This window comes from Trachurus trachurus (assembly GCF_905171665.1).
Source record: "Trachurus trachurus genome assembly, chromosome: 1".
In the NCBI taxonomy this organism is placed as follows: Eukaryota; Metazoa; Chordata; class Actinopteri; order Carangiformes; family Carangidae; genus Trachurus; species Trachurus trachurus.
This window is the reverse complement of record NC_139891.1, coordinates 6,195,150-6,217,009: the sequence shown is the minus strand read 5'-3', so window position 1 is coordinate 6,217,009 and position 21,860 is coordinate 6,195,150. Positions and strand designations below refer to the sequence as shown.

Sequence of the window (21,860 nt, the reverse complement as noted above, 5' to 3'; positions counted from 1 at the left end):
ACATGACAGCACCTACCAACAATAACTTGTATTTTTATTTAACAGACACAACGCTTGGTGTCTCCTACCTGTTCTCCTGCTCCAGCTGCTCCTCCAGCTGTGCCACTTTAGCCTCCAAGGTGGTGATGGAGGACTTGAACTTGGATTTGACCTGATTCTCCATCTCCTGGAGCTTGGCCTTCAGCTCCTTGTTCTGGCGCTCCATCTGCTGCCGAGCGCTCTCGTTCTTCTGGGAGGTGCTGCGTTCTGTCTGCAGCTCGTTGTTCAGCTGGTCCACCTGAGGAGGGACATATGTGCTGTTAACAAGAGAAGCAGTGGTGGACAGAGGGACGGGGTCTGTGTGGTATCTTAGAGCCTTGTGGAGACTGATATGGCTGCAACGGCCTGGTCACCTGCTGCGTGCTCTTCCTCAGCCTGTCGTTGAGAATCTCCATGTTGCTCTGCTCCTCCTCCAGCTCCTCCTCCAGCTGGGAGATCTTCGCTTCCAGGCGACGCTTCTCATCTGCCAGGGCTGACCTGAGCACAGGGTTGACAGTGGAAATCAAATCATATTTTCTTTCCAACTTTTACTCGGCAGACAAACACAAAGCGCAAACTCTCCACCCACTTTCCAGAGGAGTTGCTGGCCAGCTCGTCAGACAGCTCGTCTCTCTCGGCCTCCGCCTGCTTCTTCCCCCTTTCAGCTGCAGCCAGGTCCTAGAAGCAGATTAGAGATGAATTCATTATTTCATGTTCTCAAGCAAGTTTCTGCCTTGTTAGGTATCGACCGTATAGTGTTACCTCCTGCAGCTGCATGAGCTCAGCCTCCAGACTCTTGGCCTTCTTCTCACTCTCCTTCGCAGTAGTCAGCACCTCCTCCCTGGCAGCACGGGCATCCTCCAGCTCCCTCTGGTAGTCCTTCATCTGGGCCTGGAGCGAGGAGGAGAAGAAACAATCAGCATCAGACTGTAATTCATTGACCAGGTGCATCCACAGTATTTGAGTCATGTGCTGTGTTCACGTTAAAGTTTTCAGCACATTCCATGTGTACTGAGGCTAACAAGAGCTGCCCAGCATGTCTGACCAGAGCCATCCAATATGAGGTAGCTTCCCCCTGAGAAGTCTAATATACGTACATACTGTATGTATATGTAGATATACCCATAGCCAGCTTGTTTATATGCTATGACATGCTTTGTGCAAGTTCTTTAAAACAATATTCATCACCACGCTATGAGATAATAATAACGGAGCGTTACGAGACGGAGTTGTTTTCGAGGCAAATGTAGAAACTGCTTGCTGAAAAACTGCCCTCAATGGGAACCTGTATCAGCGGTTTTGCATGAATTAACCTCCAAAACAACTCTGTCTGGTCACGTTCTGTTATTATCTCATAGCGTGGTGAATGTGCAGGTCACAACCTGTTTTGGAGTTGTTGGATTGTGTATTTGATGAGTTTGATGAGGGAAACCAAGAAATCCCACTAGCCTCTGTAGCATAGCTCTGAGCAGCTCACGGCTCTGCTCCACCGTTCTAAAAAACAGCTTGCACCGACAATTAAAGGTAACGAACCTACTCCTAAAGCTATAGGGATTATGGCAATGGGCCAATTTGCCAAAATGTTGAACTATCCCTTTAATAGAAAGATATACATGCATTTTTGAATGGTATTAACATGTATATAAAATTGTTCCAAATTGTAAAAGGTTTTACGAAGATTTTTATGTACAGCAAAGTTCTATATAAAGCAGTGCTGCTGCATCTCTCCCAGCCCCGCCCTCTCACCTGGAGCTTGCGGAGCTGCTTGATGGCCTCCTCTCGTCCCTTGTTGGATGTCTCGATCTGTCCCTCCAGATCTTTCATGTCTCCCTCCAGCTTCTTCTTGGCCGCCGCTGCCAGAGCTCTCTGTTTACGTTCATCCTCCAGCTCTGTCTCCAGCTCACGAACCTGCGATCAGTGCACACTGTCACTTTGACTTCTGACTTGCCTTAGTGGATCAGATCAAATTCTTCCTATGGGGAGTTCTCGTGGTTCTTTACCTGCTTGACCAGCTGCCTCTTCTTCTCCTCTCCCATCTCATCCCGTCCTAGGAGGTCTCTGTCGAACTGGGCCTTCAGTGCCTGCATGTTGACCTCCAGACGGAGCTTGGCATCTTCAGCCGCCTGCAGCTCGTCCTCCAGCTCCTCCAGCTGAGTCTTCATCTCGTCCACCTGAGCCTCCAGGCCTCGTTTGGACTTCTCCAACTCGTGGACCTGGCATCAATATATTTTCAAATGAGCCAGAATACTGTATACTATAATACTTTAAACTATTTACTATTATTAACAAGCTCCACTAGTGACATTGTTGGACTTTTAGCCTAAAAATCGGTCTGAAGTGTGACTGCATCTCAGCACTAACATTTTTTCCCACGTCATCCTTGGAGCTGATCAGGTCCTCCATCTCCATCTTCAGGGCCTTGTTGTTTCTCTCCAGCTCCTCTCTGGAGTCCTGGGCCTCCTCCAGAGCTCGGGCCAGAGACAGAGCTTTAGTCTCCTTCTCTCTGGCCTCGGCTTCGGCACGGTCTCTCTCATCTGCATATTTACTGGAGATACTCTTCTCCTCAGCCAGCATCTGTACGACAAATAACCACAGTAAATTAGATTGTGTAGCCTCAATCCAACATGCTACACCTGACATAACCTTAAGTTATGTCAGTTAAATATCTGTTTTCCCATTATCCTCCAAAACACCATAATAATTCTGAAAGGTTGCAGTAATTAGATATACGTTTTTTTAATCATCACAATTCCCTGTGTTACCAGTTTTCCTGATTGATCTGACCTGGTCAAACTTCTTCTGTTTCTTCTCCAGGTTGGACACATTCTGTCTCTGGTTGTCCAAGTCCATCAGCGTGTCCTCCAGCTCCTGCTGCAGACGGTTTTTGGTCTTCTCCAACTTGTCATACGCAGACGCCTTCTCCTCAAACTGGGTGTTGGCCGCCTCCAAATCTCTCTGCAGACGTTTCTTGCCTTCTTCAAGCAGTTCAATGTTTCCTGTCATCTCATCTAGCTTCTTCTTTGAGTCAGAGAGCTGCAGGCAGAACAAGACCGCGTCAACCACCCACAATAAAAAGAGGAAATGTTGCTTTTGTTTTCACGTTATCTGAAAACTCTTGATAATTGCCGGCTCCTAGTTTGATCTCTGACCTGGATGTTGAGGGTGGACACGTGTCTCTCCACGTTCCTCTTGGCCTCCATCTCTTCTTCAAGCTGCTCCTGCAGACTGTTCTTGTCATCCTCGGCTTGCCGCAGCTTCGTGGAGAACTGCAGCTTCTGACGCGTCTCCTCCGCCAGCAGCTCCTGTAGCAGCACACCAGGTTAAAGTTTTCAGTTCGACTTTGTTTGTGTTTAAAAATCATAGGAAATGTTACACATAAACTGTACAGCTGGGTGGGGTTACCTGTGTGTCTTGGAGTTGGGCGGAGAAGCTGCTAACATCTTTGCTCAGTTTGATGTTCTTGCCTTCTGCTTCATTCAGTAGGTTTGTCACACTCTCCAGTTCAACCTGTATGAAGACACAGAGAGATGGGGTATTGAGGATGTTTATATTGAGCATGTATGTGTGATAGTCTAAGCACTGATTTAAATGATGATTTATTTACAGTGATCTTGGAGCAGCGCTCTCCCAGCTCAGCCTTCTGCTTCTCGCTGTCGGTGAAGCGTGACTGCAGATCTGCCACCTGGCCTTCCAGCTTCTTCCTCTTGTGCTCCCCGTCTTGTTTGGCCTGGACCAGTGAGCGCACCTCTATGGTTAACTCTGACGTCTCCTTCTCCAGAGCCTGTTTAGCCTTGTCTAGGTTTGCCTTCACCTAAACAGGTGAGACAGAGTAGAAGATCAGTATCAGAGAAAAAAAAATCAGTTTAAACCGAATAAACAAGCTGATTGGCACTAAGTTATTGATAAGAGAGTGTGACAGAAGGCCGGCCTACTCGTTTGGACTGCTCCAGCTGCTCTGTGAGTTCCTCCACAGCCTGGGTGTGTTTCTGTCTCATCTCCTGGACCTGGCTCTCGTGGGTTCGGTTCTCATCCTCGATGGCTCTCTTCAGCAGGTTCACCTCCTGCTCACGTTTGGCTCTGCACAGCAGGTGGATGGATTATGCAGATTTTTACTATATGACCTTTGACACCTCTGTCTAAAGTTCTAATGACAATGTAAAATGTAATAGATATTTTAGTATTCTGTGACTGACCTTAGTTCTTGCTGAGTGGCAGTTGTGTCCAAAGTGTCCTCTAGCTCAGACTTGAGGGCCTCCAGCTCCTCCCCAAGGTCCCGCTTGATCTTCTCTGCCTTGTTCCTGGCCGCCCGCTCAGAGTCCAGGTCCTCCTGCAGGTCAGAGATGTGTCCCTCCAGCTCTCTTATCTTCTTCAGAGCGTTGACCTTCTGGGCTGTCTCATCTTCTAACCTGAGATTTAATAATTCAGAACAGAGGATGATGTTATTAAGCCTGACAGATGTTATAGACAGTACACAGGATAGGGTGGTACACATTTGTAGTGTCAGGTGCACTGAAGATTACATCTATAAACGGTTAATGATGTAACTTCTCAGGCCTTTACCTGGCCAGGGCGTTCTGTAGCTCCTCCTCCTTCTTGGCGAGCTGAGCTTTGAGCTCAGCGATCTGAGCCTGCAGGTCGGCTATCTGCTCTTGTAGATCATTAGACTCTGCCTCCAACTTCCGCTTGGCCTTGTCCAGTTCCTGGCGACCCTTTTCTTCCTTCTTCAGGCGAACTACAGGGGAGAAGTAACAGTTAACATACACATACATAAATATATGCCAGAGTACAGCTTTGACTGTGACATCAGTAATGGTTCGAGGGAGTTAAATAAATGACAATGCATAAAATATGATTACCCTCTAATTCAGAGATCATAGACTCGTGTTTGTTTTTGAGCTTGGTGAGGTTCTTTGACTTCTCCTCTTCTTCAGCCAGATTGCTACTGAAGTCTGCAATTCTCTCCTCCATCAGCTTCCTCTCCTATAAAATACAGTGAAGTAGGTCATCTGTTTGCATCCATCTACATTTTTTGACCAATAGTAAGGCCTCTCTGCTATATACTGTACTTACCTTTTGCAGCTTGTTGTTCTGGTCCTCCATTACAAGAATGTCATCCTCCAGCTTTTTGACCTTTCCCTCAGAGGTGACCTTCTCTAGCTGTAGCTTCTGACGGGCATCCTCCTCCTCTTCCAAATGTTCCTCCAGTTCCTACACAATTTCAATTTCATCATATTTGTGTGAGTATCAAAACGTGGAGATAAGCAAAATTGAAATTCTACAGCCCAATAGCAAAAGAGAGATGTGTAGACCTGCAGCTGCTGTTGCATCTTCTTCTTATCCAATAGCAGCGTCTGAGAGCGTTCTTCCTCTTCGTCCAGCCTCGCCTCCATCTCATGAAGGATCTCCTCCAGCTCCTGCTTCTTAGCTCCCAGACGGACTCTCATCTCTTCAGCCTCAGCATACAGCTCTGTCTCTGCCTGAAGCTGCTCCTGCAGTGCGTTTCTCTCCTCCAAAACCTGCAGCACAAAGAGAGAAAATGAGTTGGCTTAGCTTCCTTTTTACTAGAGCCCAGCTGGACAATTCACATCATCTTATTTTTGTTTTTATTTAACACTGTAAACCACTGAAAAGGAGAATTGAATCCATTTGACACTTTGACACAGTTTTAGATGGTTGTGACATCCAGTGATAGCAAAAAAATGAAGATTTCATCCTTTACCGATGTGTGTTTCAAACTGATCTCCTTGAGCTCAGATTCAAACTTTATAGCAACTTCTTTGGCTTTGTTCAACTCGTCCTCCTTCAGAGTCATCTCCTCCTCCTGTCGGGTCACTTGCAGCAGAGGCTTGACCTGTGGTTCAGGGGAAGGGGCATCATCAAATCATCATTAAAATGGGGTCAAGAAGTCAGAGAGTATTGAGCACAGAGATGTCTTGTGATGCTGTTACATGAATAAGTCACTAACCTTGGTGAAGAGTCTCCACCACTGCCAGTTCCTGAGTTTGAGGTAGGCAGCACAGTTCCTCTGGATCACTTTCATGGCTGTGAGCTGCTGTTGCCTCTTGGCAAATGCCCTTTTACAAAACAATGGCAGAAGCAACATATGAAGAACATGCAAAGTATTATAGATTATAGTTTATTGTGACTAAGACAGCACGACAAAAAAAGAAACCTCTCTCTACAATAAAAGAATAAATGTACTGAAGCTGTGAGCAGTATAACGCATAACAGAATGGAAATCATTAGAGGAGAGTGTATATTCATACTTCCTGGCCAGGAAGCCTCTAGCCTGGGCCTGGAAAGCGATGATGATCACAGTGATCTTCAGATCTCTCTCTTCCTCCAGCTGAGCCAACACTCCAGTTCGGAAGAAGATCTTACTCTGTCCAATCCTGTACAGGTTGGGGTCCAAGTCCAGATGTTTGATCTGCGCAGACAAGAGTCAGTGAAGAAGACAAGGTGTTAATGGCTATGGGTATAACATACATGTGACTGCTCTAAATGTGGATTTTGTGTGTGGGATTTCAAGGTAGGTTTACCATGATGCAGCAGGCTTGTTTACCGTCCATGAAACCTTTGGGAATAGCGCTAGCAGCCAGGATCTCATAACTGTAAGGAGACAGAAATACACCAAGCTTAATACATTATTACATGGTTTTCCTTCAGTTCATTAGTGAGTCATCAGATCTCACTCACCGTTGACGGAACTCCTGGAAGACGATTCGGTTGGGAAAGCCTTGCCGGCAGATCCTGATCCCCTCCAACACACCATTGCACCTCAGCTGCTCCAGAACCAGATTAGCATCCAGTTTCCCTGCCTGAGGAGAGCAGGAGTTCAGAGTTTAATGCACTACATTTTAAGAAGGAAATACTCAAAACCCCCTCAATACTGACTGGTTGCTGATAAAAACATGTGGATGTTCTGTTGTTTTTGTATATTTGGAAATAGCAGAAAAGCAAATCTGTTTAATTGTATGATGGGATAACAGAATTAAGTGCTTCATTGGTTGGAAATACAATTTTTCCCCCTGAAACATACAAATATGTCTTGAATGTTCATTCTTTTCAGGTTCAGGAGGGTCAGAGGCGGGTCAGCCCTTCACGAGACATAACACATGTAGCCAGATGACAGTGCAAATCACCACACTTCTAAAACAATGACTTGTTATTTTTACGACCTACAATAATCACTGTGTCTTCAATGGAACTTTGCCATGTGAAACACTAGTGTAAGTGACATTGCGCTTTTCTTTACCCTCTTCTCGTGGTTGGGAATGATGCATCTGACGAAGTTGGGCTGGGTGTTGTGCAGTGTGGTCATGAGTTTGGCCAGAGACTCCTTGTAGAGCTGTCCCACCGTGCGGAACATTCCCTTCTTGGTTTTTGAGGCGCTCGGCATGGAGGTGTCCGTCATCTTGGCTATCGTGTCAAGACCAACCACTCTGTCCGCTGCAAAATACAACATGTTTGTGTTAAATGGGAGAAAAAACGAATGTCAATTCAGCTTAAAATGCAACAAAGTGGAACCAACCTGTTTGATTCCTATTCTAATTTAATTGACAAAATATGAAAACTTCTGAATCTTTAGTTTGTGGAGAAATAGGAAAATCCAGATGCAAACTGGTGCAATGCTTGTTTTGCCATATATACTTTCATCACAGTGTCCACAGGTTAGGTTTGTGTGAAGTAGCAGTGGCATGTGTTGGTGCCTACCACACTGTGATATAGTCATCTAACAGACTGTGACTTTAACCACAAGGTGAGTTGTGAAGAATAATCTGTCCGAGCGGGCAGCAAATATTGAAATTAAATCATATATATGACTGATTCTCAAATGTAGCCCACTGTTGAGCTGTGTTAGGCTGAAAGCAGCTTTGTAAAACATCTTACCGTCTTTCCAGAGATCTTGCACAAACTGGTTGGAGGAGTTGTTGAGCAGAGATGTGACGTTGTCGTTCAGAGGGTCCATGTTCTTTGTCAACCAGGCTGAGGCGTTGTAGGTCACCTGCAGACAACATCGACGCAATGTCAGCGTGATGTGAGAACACCGGAAGGTTTACACGCTCAACAGGGCAACACATCATGTTTATATCATATTACACACATTCATTCTTACTCACCTTGCCGGCATAATGTAAAATAGAGAACTCTGTCTTGTCTTTCAGCTGTTTAGGTTTGGCGAATTTCATATGGTTGCCTTGTGTGTTCATGAGTTTCTCTACGAAGGAGACATCTGTAGCTTTGGGGAACCAACACTCTTCATCCAGCAGGGCCAAGATACCAGGAGGGTTGTTCTACAGAGAAAAAGCAGTGAATGCATAGTTTTACCTACAATTACAGTACATACTAAACCACTAAAATCTTAATCTCTGATCTGTCCACAGGCCACTCACTGGTCTCTCGATTAGCTCGATGCAAGGCTGCAGGTCAAGGCCGAAATCGATGAAGTTCCACTCGATGCCCTCCCTCTGGTACTCCTCCTGCTCCAGGATGAACATGGTGTGGTTGAAGAGCTGCTGCAGCTTCTCGTTGGTGTAGTTGATGCACAGTTGCTCAAAGGAGTTATCCTGTAACGACCAAAAGACAGAGCTCGAGACGCCTGTGTGCCTGGTCCTTTCTGACTCATCAAGGATTGACATGTTTGTACCTCAAAGATCTCAAAGCCGGCAATGTCGAGGATTCCCAGGAAGGAAGCACCTTGGCGTTTGGTTTTGTCCAGGGCTTTGTTAACGCGGGACAGGATCCAGCGGAACAGTCGCTCAAAAACAGCCTTAGCCAGAGCTTCAGTGGCAAAGTCAGCCTGACAAATACACACAAACAGGAAACGGCAAAGTGAGTGGTGAATAGGAAAATCTCTAACTCGCTGACAGGTTTGAGAAGGGTTCTTTCTGAGTAAAATTGTTTTCCTTGTTCTCACGGTTTCACACAATGCATCACTTGTAGTACCTGCTCTTTGGTCTGCGCCTTCTGCACCACCTCTCTGCCCACTTTGATTCGAGGGGTGAGGATGGCTCGGGTGAAGTCTGTCACATTGATGCCCTGCAGGTGGCACACCTTCTGAGCCGCTGGAGAGACAAGAAGAAATGTGTTGGTTGTCTTAAATAAAACGCCACCTTCTTTCTCTATAATAATATAAGGTGGATTTTACATTGTAGTGTGTCAAATTTGCAGGTGGATAAAGGTGTCTAACCGGTGTTATCTGGCATGGTGGCCTGCTCCTGGTTCCTCTCTTTCTTGAACTCAATGTTGCCCAGCTGCATCACTGTGGAGCACACCTTGAGGATATCTGAAACAAAGAGTTGTTATAATTAAAGTGAGTGGCGTCCAGTCCGGTCCTGCTCAGAGAGATTAAGATTAGATCAGGTCACTGATACCGATTCTCTCTTCCTCAGTGAGGCCCATGATGCTCATGGCCTCCATGGTCTCTTCATACATCTCATCGTCTTCCTGGCCTGCGACTTGAACGTGGCCCGCACTCAGGAAGCGGTAATTACCAAAGGGCTCCAGCAGAAGCTCCTCTGAGAATAAAACACATTGAGTCACAAAGTTGGTGATTTAGTGTATCGTCACAGTTTTTATCAATGTCCTGTCAATAATTTATGGGGGAATTTATTGCTGCCATAGAACAGCAATACATTTGTCATGGTTTGACATTATTGAAAGGATTATATGACCCCTTTCTAAATCCTAATAGATCAACTTATACACAGGAATCAAACTGAAACTGAGAGTCTCCCATCTATTGTTTTTCATTTATTTACTTATTCGTAGGACACCTTTGTTACTTATATTACAAAATATTGAAGCATTGCATAAACCGAGATGGATGTATATTTGATATACTGTCTGCTTCACAATAAAAACATTTGAAACAAACTGAAACTGAGAGTGACTTTCTGTTTTTAAGCTTTTACATCAGAGAGGTGATGTGTTCACATGGCTGTGGTAATGTGCTACGTGTGGTCAATAAGCCTGCGCTAAGTGTTAAGACAGGGAGATGTAGATTGTAACTCACCACGCAGTTTGTCTTTGGCACCAGCAATCATGTAGTAGAAGATGTGAAAAGCTCTTTCTGTCTTGGCCTGTCTGATACAGCGAGACTTCTCTAGCAGGTCTGAGAGCAGTCTGCAGTTAAAGAATACAACTCTTCTGTGCTCAAGCTCAAGCATGAATTTATGAAGATCAGAATTCAAATTTAATAGATGAGATGATACCATCCAACATTAACCAGTGCTGCATTAGTATTAGTACAGTATTTAACTTGATGTACTGGTGAAAAAGTCACAATACAACACTATTCATGTTCCAGAGCAAAGACTAAACACAGCTGTTTTCATAGTGTGAGCAATAATGTGAACAATATGTCATGGATTATAAAATGAATGAGGATACAGGTCTCAATGTTGGCTCCAACAATGTAGCCTGTCACATCAAAGTTGATACGGATGAATTTTCCCTGTTTGAGTGATGAGAAAAGAAGATGTTACGGAATGAACTGGTCTAAAACGGTCTAAAGACAACAATTTACTGATAGTGTGACTTTAAAGAATCATATCAAATCAGAAGCAACACCAAACAGCTGACTTACAAATCGAGAGGAGTTGTCATTTTTGATGGTCTTGGCATTTCCGAAGGCCTCTAGGATGGGATTGGCCTGCAGGAGCTGCTTCTCCAGCTCCCCCTAGTGATGACAATGATATACAGAGACACTGCTGTTACACACTGGAAGGCTGCTGGAGGTGGGGTGGAGTAGGTGGTGTTTGGTGGGGATGAAGTGGTTTAGGGCAGGTGTGGGTTAGGGTAGGTCTACCAGAATACCATAACTGATGTATGAAAAAAAATGAAAAATAACAAGCTCATTGATGCTGTCAGGTAAATCTACACCTATCTGTAACAGCATTATATAATTTCCTACGAATATCATTTTAGTTTCTGCAATATAACAGACACATGACCTACGGACTTTTCTACCTGCAATTGTTGAAATGAGGAGAAGCTCCTGCTGAAGATGCAGAGACAGCAGGAGATGCAAGACTGAGGTTATGTTGGGTCACACAAGGAGCTACATTATGTGAGCATTAAAGAATCCTCCAACAGACTTTGGATTCAGCGCCTGCGCAAACTGAAATGATTCTGGTTCATAAACACACTTGCAGCAGATGCCATTTGCCCTCAGCGTGACTGCAGATCCTCCGGACCGGTGGGCGGAGCTGGGTAATGGTCAGTAAATGAGGCAGACACAACGTCACTTTGCATCGAGCTAATCCACCTGATCAAAGGGGTCCGTGTCAGCCGAGCGTCAAGGTCAGGAGCTGCAGACCTCTTACCTACTCTCTCACTTAAAAACACTCCCTTCAGCTTCCCTGTAAACGAGCTAAAGCCACGAAGAGAAGGAGAGCCCCACGTATGTCAATACTGTGACTTGAACTGGAAACATGAGATGACTAATTTCAAATATTGATGATTGGGAATTTCATAGAAGGGAATTTCAATATACTTTTTTGTATGATAAGTAAAGTTGTGCTGCCATATTTATTTTGTTTTTAATTTGTACCTTTGTTGTCCTGTTGTAAAGGCCTAATAAATTCATCAGGATTAAAGTATTTACTATTTATTCAAGTTTATATAAAGAGAGGAAAGATACAGACCAGCTGTTGAGGCGTAGATCAGAGTTGGCAAAGCAGAAAGGAGCGTCCTTTTCATATACAGTAAGTCACTGGGAAAGAAAGGAGAGAAGAAAAAGACAAAAAGAGCAAGGCAAAAATAGAAAGCAAGTGAAAGTAAAAGCTGATGGGAAAGATTTTTTTTTTTTTTTTACATAAAGATCCTCATGAGAACAGGAGCAGCAGGAATCAAAGCAGGAAAGAAAGTGAGAGCAGAGCAAAGAGATCAACCTCAATGCTATTTCTGTTCAGAAAAGGTCCGTGGGAGCCTTTAAGTCCTACACAGGACAGAGCACAGTCCTACAACATTTCCGTCAGGGCAAACCCCCCATGGGTGAGCAGGGTGAACAGGGTCAGTGATGACAGGGGAGTGACACTTGGACCCACAAACGAATCCCACTGTCACCTAAAACCTAAACCACCAGCATCTACACTGCAAAAACTCAAAATCTTTCCAAGAATATTTGTCTTATTTCTTGTCAAAATGTCTCTTTTCTAGTCAAAACTAATCTCTTTCCATTTAGAATAAGACTCATAACCTAAAAATTCACTTGTTTTTAGATAATTTGCACTTGTTTCAAACACATTTTTACTTGAAATAAGTAGAAAAATCTTCCAGTGAAAGTTTTTTTTTTGCTTGTAATAAGAAAGAAAAACTTGCCCCACTATCAGATGATTTCAAGTGAAAATATGCTTGAAAGAAGTATAATGAGATTTGTTTTGACTAGAAATGACATTTTGATTAGAAATAAGACAAATATTCTTTTGAGTTTTTAGTTTTTTCAGTGTAGTCGGGAGTCGTCATGTCACCATCCTGCTCAGTCGTGATCCCGGCTGAAGTGCAAAACGAATTCACATCAAAACCTAAAAAAGGGATGTCTGAGCTTATTGCCCAGAAACCGCAAGGTCAAATAAACGCTACAGGACAACACAGTCAATGCCCCAATGCCAGGGCAACTGGGAGGTAGGTGGATGAGGAGGAGGGGAGGAGGGGAGGGGAGGGGGTCGGTGTTTGATAGGCAAGAACAGGAGATGGGCATGCTCACACTGTGCTCGTTGATCTGTGAGAGACCCTTTCACTGCCGGGGAGGCTTCAATCTAATCTCGGCTGGCAGTGAAAGGGTGTTCATGAGAGGACAGATGACACAAAACTCAACTCGGTAAACCCGTTCAGACGTATGCAACACTAGATGTCCCACACATTTGATTGCGAGTCAGTACTATGATGATGACGATCATGCAGTCTAAATCAGTTCTAGTCGGGTAGAGATACAGAGACGAGAAATGTTAGGGGAAACACCCTCTACCTCAAGAGCAGTAAGATCTGGGATCTTGAACCCTGCTGTAAGAAAAATAATCAAAACTAAAAAAAAAAAAAAAAAAAAACTTTGAGAGAACTCAGTGATACCATCTTCATGCACTTTTCTACCCTACTGAAGGAACACACACAAACACCACACACAAAAAAACCCACTCCAGGCATTCCCCTTTACTCACGTAGGCAAACTGTGATCCTGATTGTTGCTATTTGGAGGAAACGGCAATATAGAGGATTAAACTGGGCAGTCTGCCACACATGTTGAAGACTGAGGGAACTGGATGGCAGATCCTCACTTATAACACAACTTGCTCGCTTACTGTAACACAGATACTTACAGCACTGCTGTCCTTCTTGCCTTTGTGCGAGGAGGCCACAACAGCCAGGTACTGGATGACCTTCTTGGTGTTCTCCGTCTTCCCAGCGCCAGACTCGCCACTAGAGATGAAAAAACCAGAGGGGGATTAAAAATTCAAGGAGGGAGATAGTGAAAGGGAATGAGAGAGAGAGAGGGAACAAGGAGATTATCAGAACGGACAGATTGTCTGTTCACAGTTCAATAAACCAGCTTAATTGAATGGAAATCATGTGCAGCAGTGATAACCGCACCAACGCCTGACACAAAGCATAATGTTATTGTTCAGTCCTGATCCTTTTAAAAATGCTCTCTTTCCAAGTTTCCAAGAGTTAGATGACTAGATCGATAACTCTCATTTGTGTGTGCTAAATGTGATGCTTGTCTTTACATTTATGCTTTTTTTTTTTTTTTTTTTTTTTTACAAAAGACTGAGACAGGAAATGTGAGAAGAAAGGGATGTACAATATGTAAGGAATAATGTAGAGTTTGGAGGTTGTTATGTACAACATACAAAACAGGTGTTTAACTTGTTTTCAGTCTTTATACTAAGCTGACAAGCCGCAGGCTAAAGCTTAATATTTACTGTACAGACATGAAAATAAGTCAGACTTCTTATCTAACACAAAAAACATGACTCAAAAATGTTAATTTATTCCTTTAAATAAATGTTCCGGTAGCACAAAAACTAACCACCTGACACTTAACTCATTGGCTGCCAGCCATTTTCAGATCAGAGAGCCCCATACTGCCAGCCATTTTAGAGCATTTTGAACGATCTTATAAGACCCACAGAATATTGTGTTCTATGACTATATAAACACCGAAACTACCAAGAGAAAAGTAGACTCTCTTTGTTCAATAGGAAAAAAAAAGTTTGTTTCTACCTTTTTCCGTTCTTTTGTAAACAGCAGTAGAACATAGGCTGGTTTCGCCAAAAACAGCAGTTTTTGACCAAAACACTGAGAAAACGAGCTTTTTGTGGAAAGAAACATGTCAAGCAGAACAGTGACTTTGACGTTGATATTTTTTGCTTTAGTGACACCTCACACATCTGAACAGTGTTTTCCTTCTATAAAACAACAAAAACAACACTGAGAAAGGACTTTTGATGGCAAAATAATAATTTATTTACAAATATCAGTAAAAATGCATTAACTTTTTTGTACGTTTGTAGCTGTCACATGACCTCTGCCCCATGGTCGACCACTGCTCGATCCACCACCTGTAAATTATAGAAATATATAGAATTACCATAAAAAATACATCTCTTATAGATGTAGTCAAGTGTGATGTGGAGTTTTTTTTTTTTTTTTAACCTTTCCGATCAAAGCGATCCGCCCTTCTCTAAGCAGTAAAAGTTAGCTCGCTAGCAAGTTAGTTTATTTTATTATTTTTACCATTGATGTATTATATTATTACCTTCATGTCTTTCTGGAGCGTGGGGACGCTGCTGCTCCTGGTTGATCCGGATGGAATCGCTCGGGTCACGTCCACCGAGCCGTCAGTTGAGCTGGGCTCTGGTCTGTGGTGACACCGTCAGCTGCTGATTCTCACCGGCCGCTCGGCCCGGCTGGATCGCCGGTGTCCAGCGTCGGTGTCGGTCGTCGGTGTCTTTTTCAATGATCTCCGTCATTTTCTCACGATCGCGACCCTCTTCCTCTCCGAACTACCGCGACACACACGGTACATAATGTGCCGACGTGCGGAACACATAGGCTCCGTGCATAAGTTTCTTTAGCATATCTCTTGTCATCTCGCTTCTTCTTCTCATACCGTAATACATGCTGATCTCTCATCCAAAGAGGGCACTGCTGCCCCCTACAGGCCGCTACACATCTTTACACTAGTTTACAAGCCTGATATTGATGGACAAGCTCCGCCAGACCTTCCTCCAGCCCTTCCCGTTGAAAAACGCAATTGACGTCTATCGACGTCAATGGCAGTGAACGGTTGTAATTAGATTGACGTCTATAGACGTCAATGGCAGCCAATGAGTTAATGTCAACAAAATCAGAGTCTAAGGAGGTTCATCTTGACTTATGATGGTTATATGACAGATACTCTCAAAGCAGTCAGGCGTCTAAAAGATGAGCCATCTTTTAAGAGCAGTTTTTAACTCAAACATTTTCAAACAGAAGCCAGATCACATTCTTTCTTCCCTGAAAACAATCTCACACACTTAGACAAAGTTGAACGATCCCAGAGCCATGGGCCAGCAGTCGAACACACAGACTCATCCTCATGCATGGCTCCATAAAAGGCATGGGATGCTCTCTGTGTTGGGCCTTGGCAGCTCTGAGAGGAATCTAATTACCCTGTCCTGTTCATGTCTGCTAAGGACACACGACATCCAGGCTCCTGCTGCAGACAGCTGTTAGAATAAAATAAATTCTGATGGGAGTTTTTTCCGACAGATGGTCCATCACACTGCCTCATCGTGCACACCCTGCTTACCATCAGTACAGGTGTCACTTGCAATCAAAGGATTATTTGAAAGGATAGAGCGGATTAGATCACAGTAGCCAGAGCAGAGATACCACATTGCTAATGTTTAGATGTGGTATCATACTTTATCATTATTTTCCGAGACTTTATCCTTTAGTTAAATGGTCTGCTTCGCTGCTAAACAGAACAAGAAATGTGTGCAAACTGTGAGGAATGTGAGGGGGGGATTACATTATTTAAAAAGGTCAAAAGCCAATAAAGCTGAGAACCACAAACGCTTGACCTCTCAGTTCTTTAGCATTACGAAGAAAATAAATTCAGTGACAGTCTCAAGAGATAAATTCAGAGGATTCCTCCCTCTCCTCTAATACACAATGCATTCCAGCATCCGGCCACTTCGTGACCTCCATCTGATCTCTATTTTTCCTTTTTTTTGGACAATTCTTTATTTGGGTATAAGTTTGGTATGGTTTTAAACCTTTTTGCATTACAACATTTATTTATTACAAAAAGCTCTGTGGTTACAGAGAGCAGGGAGTCTGCAACAAGTGACCACCAGCATGATCTAAGATCATTCCCTCCTCATTAAAAAGATCCATCCTATGAAACTACAATGGGAAAAATGATATGTGACAATTGAGTGTGAAGTTGGAGAATTTTTTTTTCTTCTATCATCTACTTTGTCTATTCCTGTACTGAGGAGGAGTCAGGAAAACAGCCAGTGCCTAGTGATAGTTGTCGTAATATCAGAACACCAAATTAGTTGCAATCCACTGGAATTAACTTTCCTTACTGTAAATAAAATTGTTAAACAGGTTTTATGTGCATCTGACCAGAAATCTCTTAAAACTAGACATTCCCAAAAGAAAACGACACCTGTGTCCTGACACCCAGACAGTCTCTGTGCTCTGTGCTTTCATTTTCCCATTTATTTTTAACAGACTCTGTGGAATGAGATTTTTTTTTTGCCATGAAGCCCATATATAGATATAATTCCTCTATTTACTGTAACTCTGACAAATAGGCTTCTAAAACCTCTTTCATCCATATGTAATTGCTCATTGTAACAACTTAATGGTACTGTAACTATAATGACATAATTAAACATACACATTGAAATCCTGCTTGTTCAGAGCATATTTTTCTTTCACAGTCTGGAATTGTTTTACTTATGCCTTATCTGTTATTGTGGAGAACTCTGTTATTCCTTTGGACATTCACTTTTTGAATCTCAGATCAAAATTATTAGTCTTAAATTAGGGTCATGGGCACATCATCTAACTTTTCTTATCCTGTAAAATAAACAGAGCCTTGAAGTTGAGAATTATATCCATGGGTTTTGCACCAAATAATTTCTTATATTATTATTTCCCAGTGTTGCCTGAATCTGAGGTTTCTGTAATTCATAACATTTCATTATCTTTCAATCATTGGATTTCCAGTGTCAAGTGAACCTGGAAATAATTTCATCCCTACCAGAGAATTATTTTGTGGAGATTTCATCAGCCCCGTTTTTCACACACATACATACAAAGGAAACTGGTGACCCTGCGGAGATGAAATGTCAACATCTTGAGAATGGATTTAAGTAGCCTCTCAGCTATTTCCCATGTCAACTTCTTGTTACTGTGTGGAGGAATCAGAGGAATAATAACCGGTGGAATCACCAGAATATACTTGTTGCAATCAGTGCTGCATCATAACATTGAAAAGTATTTGACAGTTGTCGCTTCAACGTTGTGATCATTTTAAATACGAAATTATGGTGATTGATCCACAGTTTTCTTTGTTGCTTTGTGAAGCCTTTTTTATAGAAACTAGGTCCCATGGTCTCTGCTAGTTTTGACATGTGTTTTTGAGTATCTTATCATTCAAAATAATTATCAAACTAATTGGGAAATATTCTTTGTTGGTATACATGGCATGCCTATGCATAATACAATGTGGTGGGGGTATCATAACTAGATCTGTGATAGTCAGAGTCAGATAATTTATTCTGTAGGAGGAAGTTGTTGAAAAAGACTGAACAGTTTTGCAAGTAATTCTCTAGTGCAGGTACAGTATCACTAGAGTTTTCTCTCCATTTCATCTCCCTCCAATCATGAACCACAGTGTCAGGACATGAAAACAGCGTCAGTGTCAGTTTGGCCACATCTCTGATCCACTGGTTCTGCTTTAATCTGAATATGTCTTATAATGACTCTCTCTGTCTGGACGCATTTTCTCCTTAATAGGGAAGTTAAATGAACTGCTGTAAAAATAAGACTGACAAAGAACATACAGTACACACATGTACTGTATACACACACACACACACACACACACACACACACACACACACACACACACACACACACACACACACACACACACACACACACACACACACACACACACTCTCTCTCTCTCACGCGTGCGCACACACACAAGCAGAATGTCATACATGACATTCCATGTATCGCCCCAGAAACATTTCTCCTTATATGGCTCCAGCCTGCTGAGGCCGTCTGGCTGTGACTGTGTGGTCCTGACGGACAGAGGCAGAGTTTGTTTTTCACCTCTACTGTATCATATCACTTCCAGTTCATCAGTTTAAACTGTTACAAATTGGACTCGGTGTATGTTTAGTCACATTAGCGACAAATTGTCAGATTTATGTTCAAAACAACCGGTGCTCCGACGCTGTTGTTAACCAATAACATGTCCACACGCAGTCAGGGGGAAGTGCTACTAAACCTTTCCACAGTTTCCCTCTGATAAAAGCTTGATAGTTGAGGAAATGGTCTGATGTGATCAAAGAATCTTCTGCATCCGTCTGCAGCAGTACATTTACAGTAGAAAGAGCCTCATTTCCTTCACTGGGACCTCAGCTGAGTAACATGAGGTGCCACTGCTCACTCAGGGATTAAAAAGTAAATATTTTGATTTTAGTGACAGAGTGAAACAGCTGTTTGATACTAATCAACAAATTACAATGACTGTGGCAGAGTCAGAGGAAGAGCATTCATGGAGGTTACACACTGATGTAGCCTACTGTTTTATTTTTTTTCTACTGTCTTTGATTTAGTGCAAAGGAATCCTTCATTTCTGAAGCACGCCATATTTTAATACAGGAAGTGACTGAAATAAATATAGGACATAAGCCAGTGGGATGAATAGTATGTGAGAATGGAAATTTTGTTATGTAGAGAAAAACACCCAGGGAATAAACTGTGTTTTAAATACACACAGCATTCTTAGAAATGACAAACACCACTACACAAACATAAAACCAAACTGAATGAATCTTATAGCTTACTCTCTGAATGAAAGTCAAGTTCAAATCAGGTTTTAGTTGTCGGACAAAATGAGACAGTTTGTCCCTGGATGTCCAACCTCTCAGTCAAAGTTCTCAATAATTAGTTTAAAACAAATAAACAATCAACATTGAGCCCAAACATTTGGAGATCTAATCTGGTTCTCCCATCAGGATTCAGAGCAAACTTCCTGACCCAGCATCAGCGAGGAGAGCGAGACCGCAGCCCCCAGGGAGCGCTGCCGACACATTCAAGCACACTCAGTTGTGCTCCATCTAAATACAACACAAACTGGCAGTATTTTATATAACAACAAACCACAACATCCTCCTCCGAAAAAAAAAAAAAAATCATTATTAAAATTCTGAATGATTTTTGGCTGTTTGGAACTGGATGCCGAGACACCACACAGGTATCTCATCGGTCTAAATCTGTGTTTACACAAGTATTATGTAACTGTTCTTCCACAAGCGCACACACAGCCTTCCTTCCAACATTAACATGACAACCAGGGGAAAGGTTAAGCAGAGATAACACAGGTGAGTTTGGAGGTGACAGATTGTCACTTACGTGCAGAGGATGGACTGGTCCTCACGATCTGTGGGAACAGAGAGAGTTCACAGTGTCAGACCACATTAATGACAAGTCATTCTGCAAACATGTGTGTAAGTGGGTGTCCAACTGACCTTTAAAAGCAGAAAAACAAGGTGCTAAACCAAAGACATATAAGTAAACCATATCATTTTGATTATTTGTGACAAGCACAGGGGACTTATTATTTTTTGTTGATGATATGAGTAGAGTTATGCCCATTGCACAGCGCACTTCTGTACTAACCACAAGTGAAACCACAAGCCTTTCCCCAGGAATAAAGATCAATCTAGTGCAGGAGTTTAGACACCAGCTGGGACTCAGTTCAAAGCTGAGAGGAGGCTGTGTGATTTGCGAAGGCTCCCCTGTGCCTAAGGAAACATGTAACTCCCACAGATACTCTCAATGTGCTGAGCAATGACTCATTATATCGTCTGCTAAAGTACTCCCGAGAGAATACACCAAGTCCATCTACGGCTATTTTGTAACTGTATCCTTCAATAAAAAGCAGCCCTGGGGGAGTTGAGAGAGAACTGCTGAATGAAGAGATAACTTTGGAGTTATCAAAAAACACATGAAGAGTGTACTGAGAAAAACACATCCAATGTGGGAAGAAGCCATAACACAGAGCATTCGCCAACAAGTCTTTATCTTGATACAGTGTAGAGCATCACTTATGTGTGCAGCATCATGACTCTCACACTGTCGTCCTCTCATGCAGGACACAGACATGGACACACACTCAGTTACAGTATGCAGCCTGGCCCTGAACTGTAAACCAGCACGGATGCTGTTTCTCTGTTTGGACTTATGTTTGGCTGCTGTTCCACTGGTTCCATTCCTTAGATACACACTCAAAATGCCTGTTCCCTCTCTGCATTTCCTAATTAAGGCAGATGGAGGGAGAGAGTGGTGGCCAGGGTAGCAAGCTTTTTGTAAAACATCCAAAAACAATCGCTCTTGCACCACAGACTCAGAGAGGAGAGGCAGGTTGTTCATCACTGCAAAATATTAAGAATATTTTTGTTCAGTCATGTGAGGTAAAAATCAAAATATGATTACATGAGCGTCAACGTCATTACAGAATACAAATATAAGAATCCAATGGGAGCACAGGAGAACAGCACATCAGCCATTTGCTGCTGGGGACAGAAAACTCCCTTTGGGAATTTCACATTTTTATCTCCTGGACATCAAAGGCTGAGGAACATTTTCGGAGGAACGGGACCTCAGCCAAGACTGGAGGAAGAATGCTTCAAAGCTTAGCAGAGTTATCTGGATTTGCTGCAGTTATGCACCACTTCCACTCTAGCAAGTGAACTCGCCGTACTACATCAGTCAGTGTAGAAGGCCCTGCATCATTAGCCACTACTTCATGGGAAATCCTTCAAATGCATCAACAATAACAATTCCCTGCCAGCCACAATGTTGTACAGTAAAGGCTCAAAGGGATACTAGTTTTATTCCCAACAAAACATTCATACCAACATTTATACTATATTCTTCTTCAGAACAGCTTAAAAAAAGAAAGAAAAAACAAGCATGCCAATGCTTAAAACAGTTTTGGTTAATGATCATAAAATAAAACCAGATATTTTAAACTGGAAGCTAAACCCAATTTCAAAAGCAGGTACTGTCCTATCTGGGTCGTTAAAGACCATGTCAGATGATCTTTCTACATTACTGACTGCAAAACTAAAACTGAGGGGTGAGACACATTTATAGGATTGGAAGCATTTTGTCTAAAGAAGTTACAGAGGTAAAATCTCTCACTATTATCTTAAAAGCCATTTTCAAATTAGATTAGATTAGATTAGAAAACTTTATTGATCCCCAAGGGGAAACTGCTTTGCCACGCAATAAAAAACACAAACATCCACTTAACAAACAATACAAACAAATAGTCACTTTTATGGTGTTTATGAATTGTTTATGCGTCGTTTCCTTTTATGCTTGGCCTTTTTTATTTACCTTTGAATTTATTAACTGACCATGCTGTCACTGCTTTCGCTGATCCCTTCATTTGTTTTACTTGGTTTTAAAGAAGCTTAAAGCTGAATGGGTGGCCAGTGCGTTAAAATATATTTCATATATCATGAACCTAGTAAGCGAGTGTCTCATGTGTTTAGTCTGAAATAAATGCAGCAAATCAAAACACATTCTTTTCGTGC

General features: G+C 42.6%; 1 protein-coding gene across 4 annotated transcripts in view; it reads right to left on the bottom strand.

Moving 5' to 3' along the window:
- The window catches only part of myh11a (myosin, heavy chain 11a, smooth muscle), a 38,141-nt gene that overhangs the window by 2,699 nt on the left and 13,582 nt on the right, over positions 1-21,860 (bottom strand). For 3 of the 4 annotated variants that reach the window (XM_083979867.1, XM_083979869.1, XM_083979866.1), the window contains exons 4-39: positions 19,669-19,696; positions 13,338-13,437; positions 13,179-13,205; positions 10,607-10,699; positions 10,411-10,474; positions 10,034-10,132; positions 9,393-9,536; positions 9,209-9,304; positions 8,965-9,083; positions 8,666-8,818; positions 8,412-8,585; positions 8,139-8,312; positions 7,909-8,023; positions 7,274-7,467; positions 6,715-6,836; positions 6,558-6,627; positions 6,285-6,445; positions 5,984-6,092; positions 5,738-5,869; positions 5,328-5,534; positions 5,089-5,226; positions 4,875-4,998; positions 4,579-4,750; positions 4,212-4,424; positions 3,951-4,095; positions 3,623-3,829; positions 3,421-3,525; positions 3,168-3,320; positions 2,803-3,051; positions 2,380-2,592; positions 2,019-2,231; positions 1,765-1,926; positions 781-909; positions 608-696; positions 393-516; positions 69-277 (exon numbers count right to left, since the gene is read on the bottom strand). In XM_083979867.1, the coding sequence (XP_083835993.1) occupies positions 69-277; positions 393-516; positions 608-696; positions 781-909; positions 1,765-1,926; positions 2,019-2,231; positions 2,380-2,592; positions 2,803-3,051; positions 3,168-3,320; positions 3,421-3,525; positions 3,623-3,829; positions 3,951-4,095; positions 4,212-4,424; positions 4,579-4,750; positions 4,875-4,998; positions 5,089-5,226; positions 5,328-5,534; positions 5,738-5,869; positions 5,984-6,092; positions 6,285-6,445; positions 6,558-6,627; positions 6,715-6,836; positions 7,274-7,467; positions 7,909-8,023; positions 8,139-8,312; positions 8,412-8,585; positions 8,666-8,818; positions 8,965-9,083; positions 9,209-9,304; positions 9,393-9,536; positions 10,034-10,132; positions 10,411-10,474; positions 10,607-10,699; positions 13,179-13,205; positions 13,338-13,437; positions 19,669-19,696 (5,026 nt within the window). The remainder of the gene's footprint in view (positions 1-68; positions 278-392; positions 517-607; positions 697-780; positions 910-1,764; positions 1,927-2,018; positions 2,232-2,379; positions 2,593-2,802; positions 3,052-3,167; positions 3,321-3,420; positions 3,526-3,622; positions 3,830-3,950; positions 4,096-4,211; positions 4,425-4,578; positions 4,751-4,874; positions 4,999-5,088; positions 5,227-5,327; positions 5,535-5,737; positions 5,870-5,983; positions 6,093-6,284; positions 6,446-6,557; positions 6,628-6,714; positions 6,837-7,273; positions 7,468-7,908; positions 8,024-8,138; positions 8,313-8,411; positions 8,586-8,665; positions 8,819-8,964; positions 9,084-9,208; positions 9,305-9,392; positions 9,537-10,033; positions 10,133-10,410; positions 10,475-10,606; positions 10,700-13,178; positions 13,206-13,337; positions 13,438-19,668; positions 19,697-21,860) is intronic. The other variant, XM_083979868.1, reaches the window with a different exon arrangement.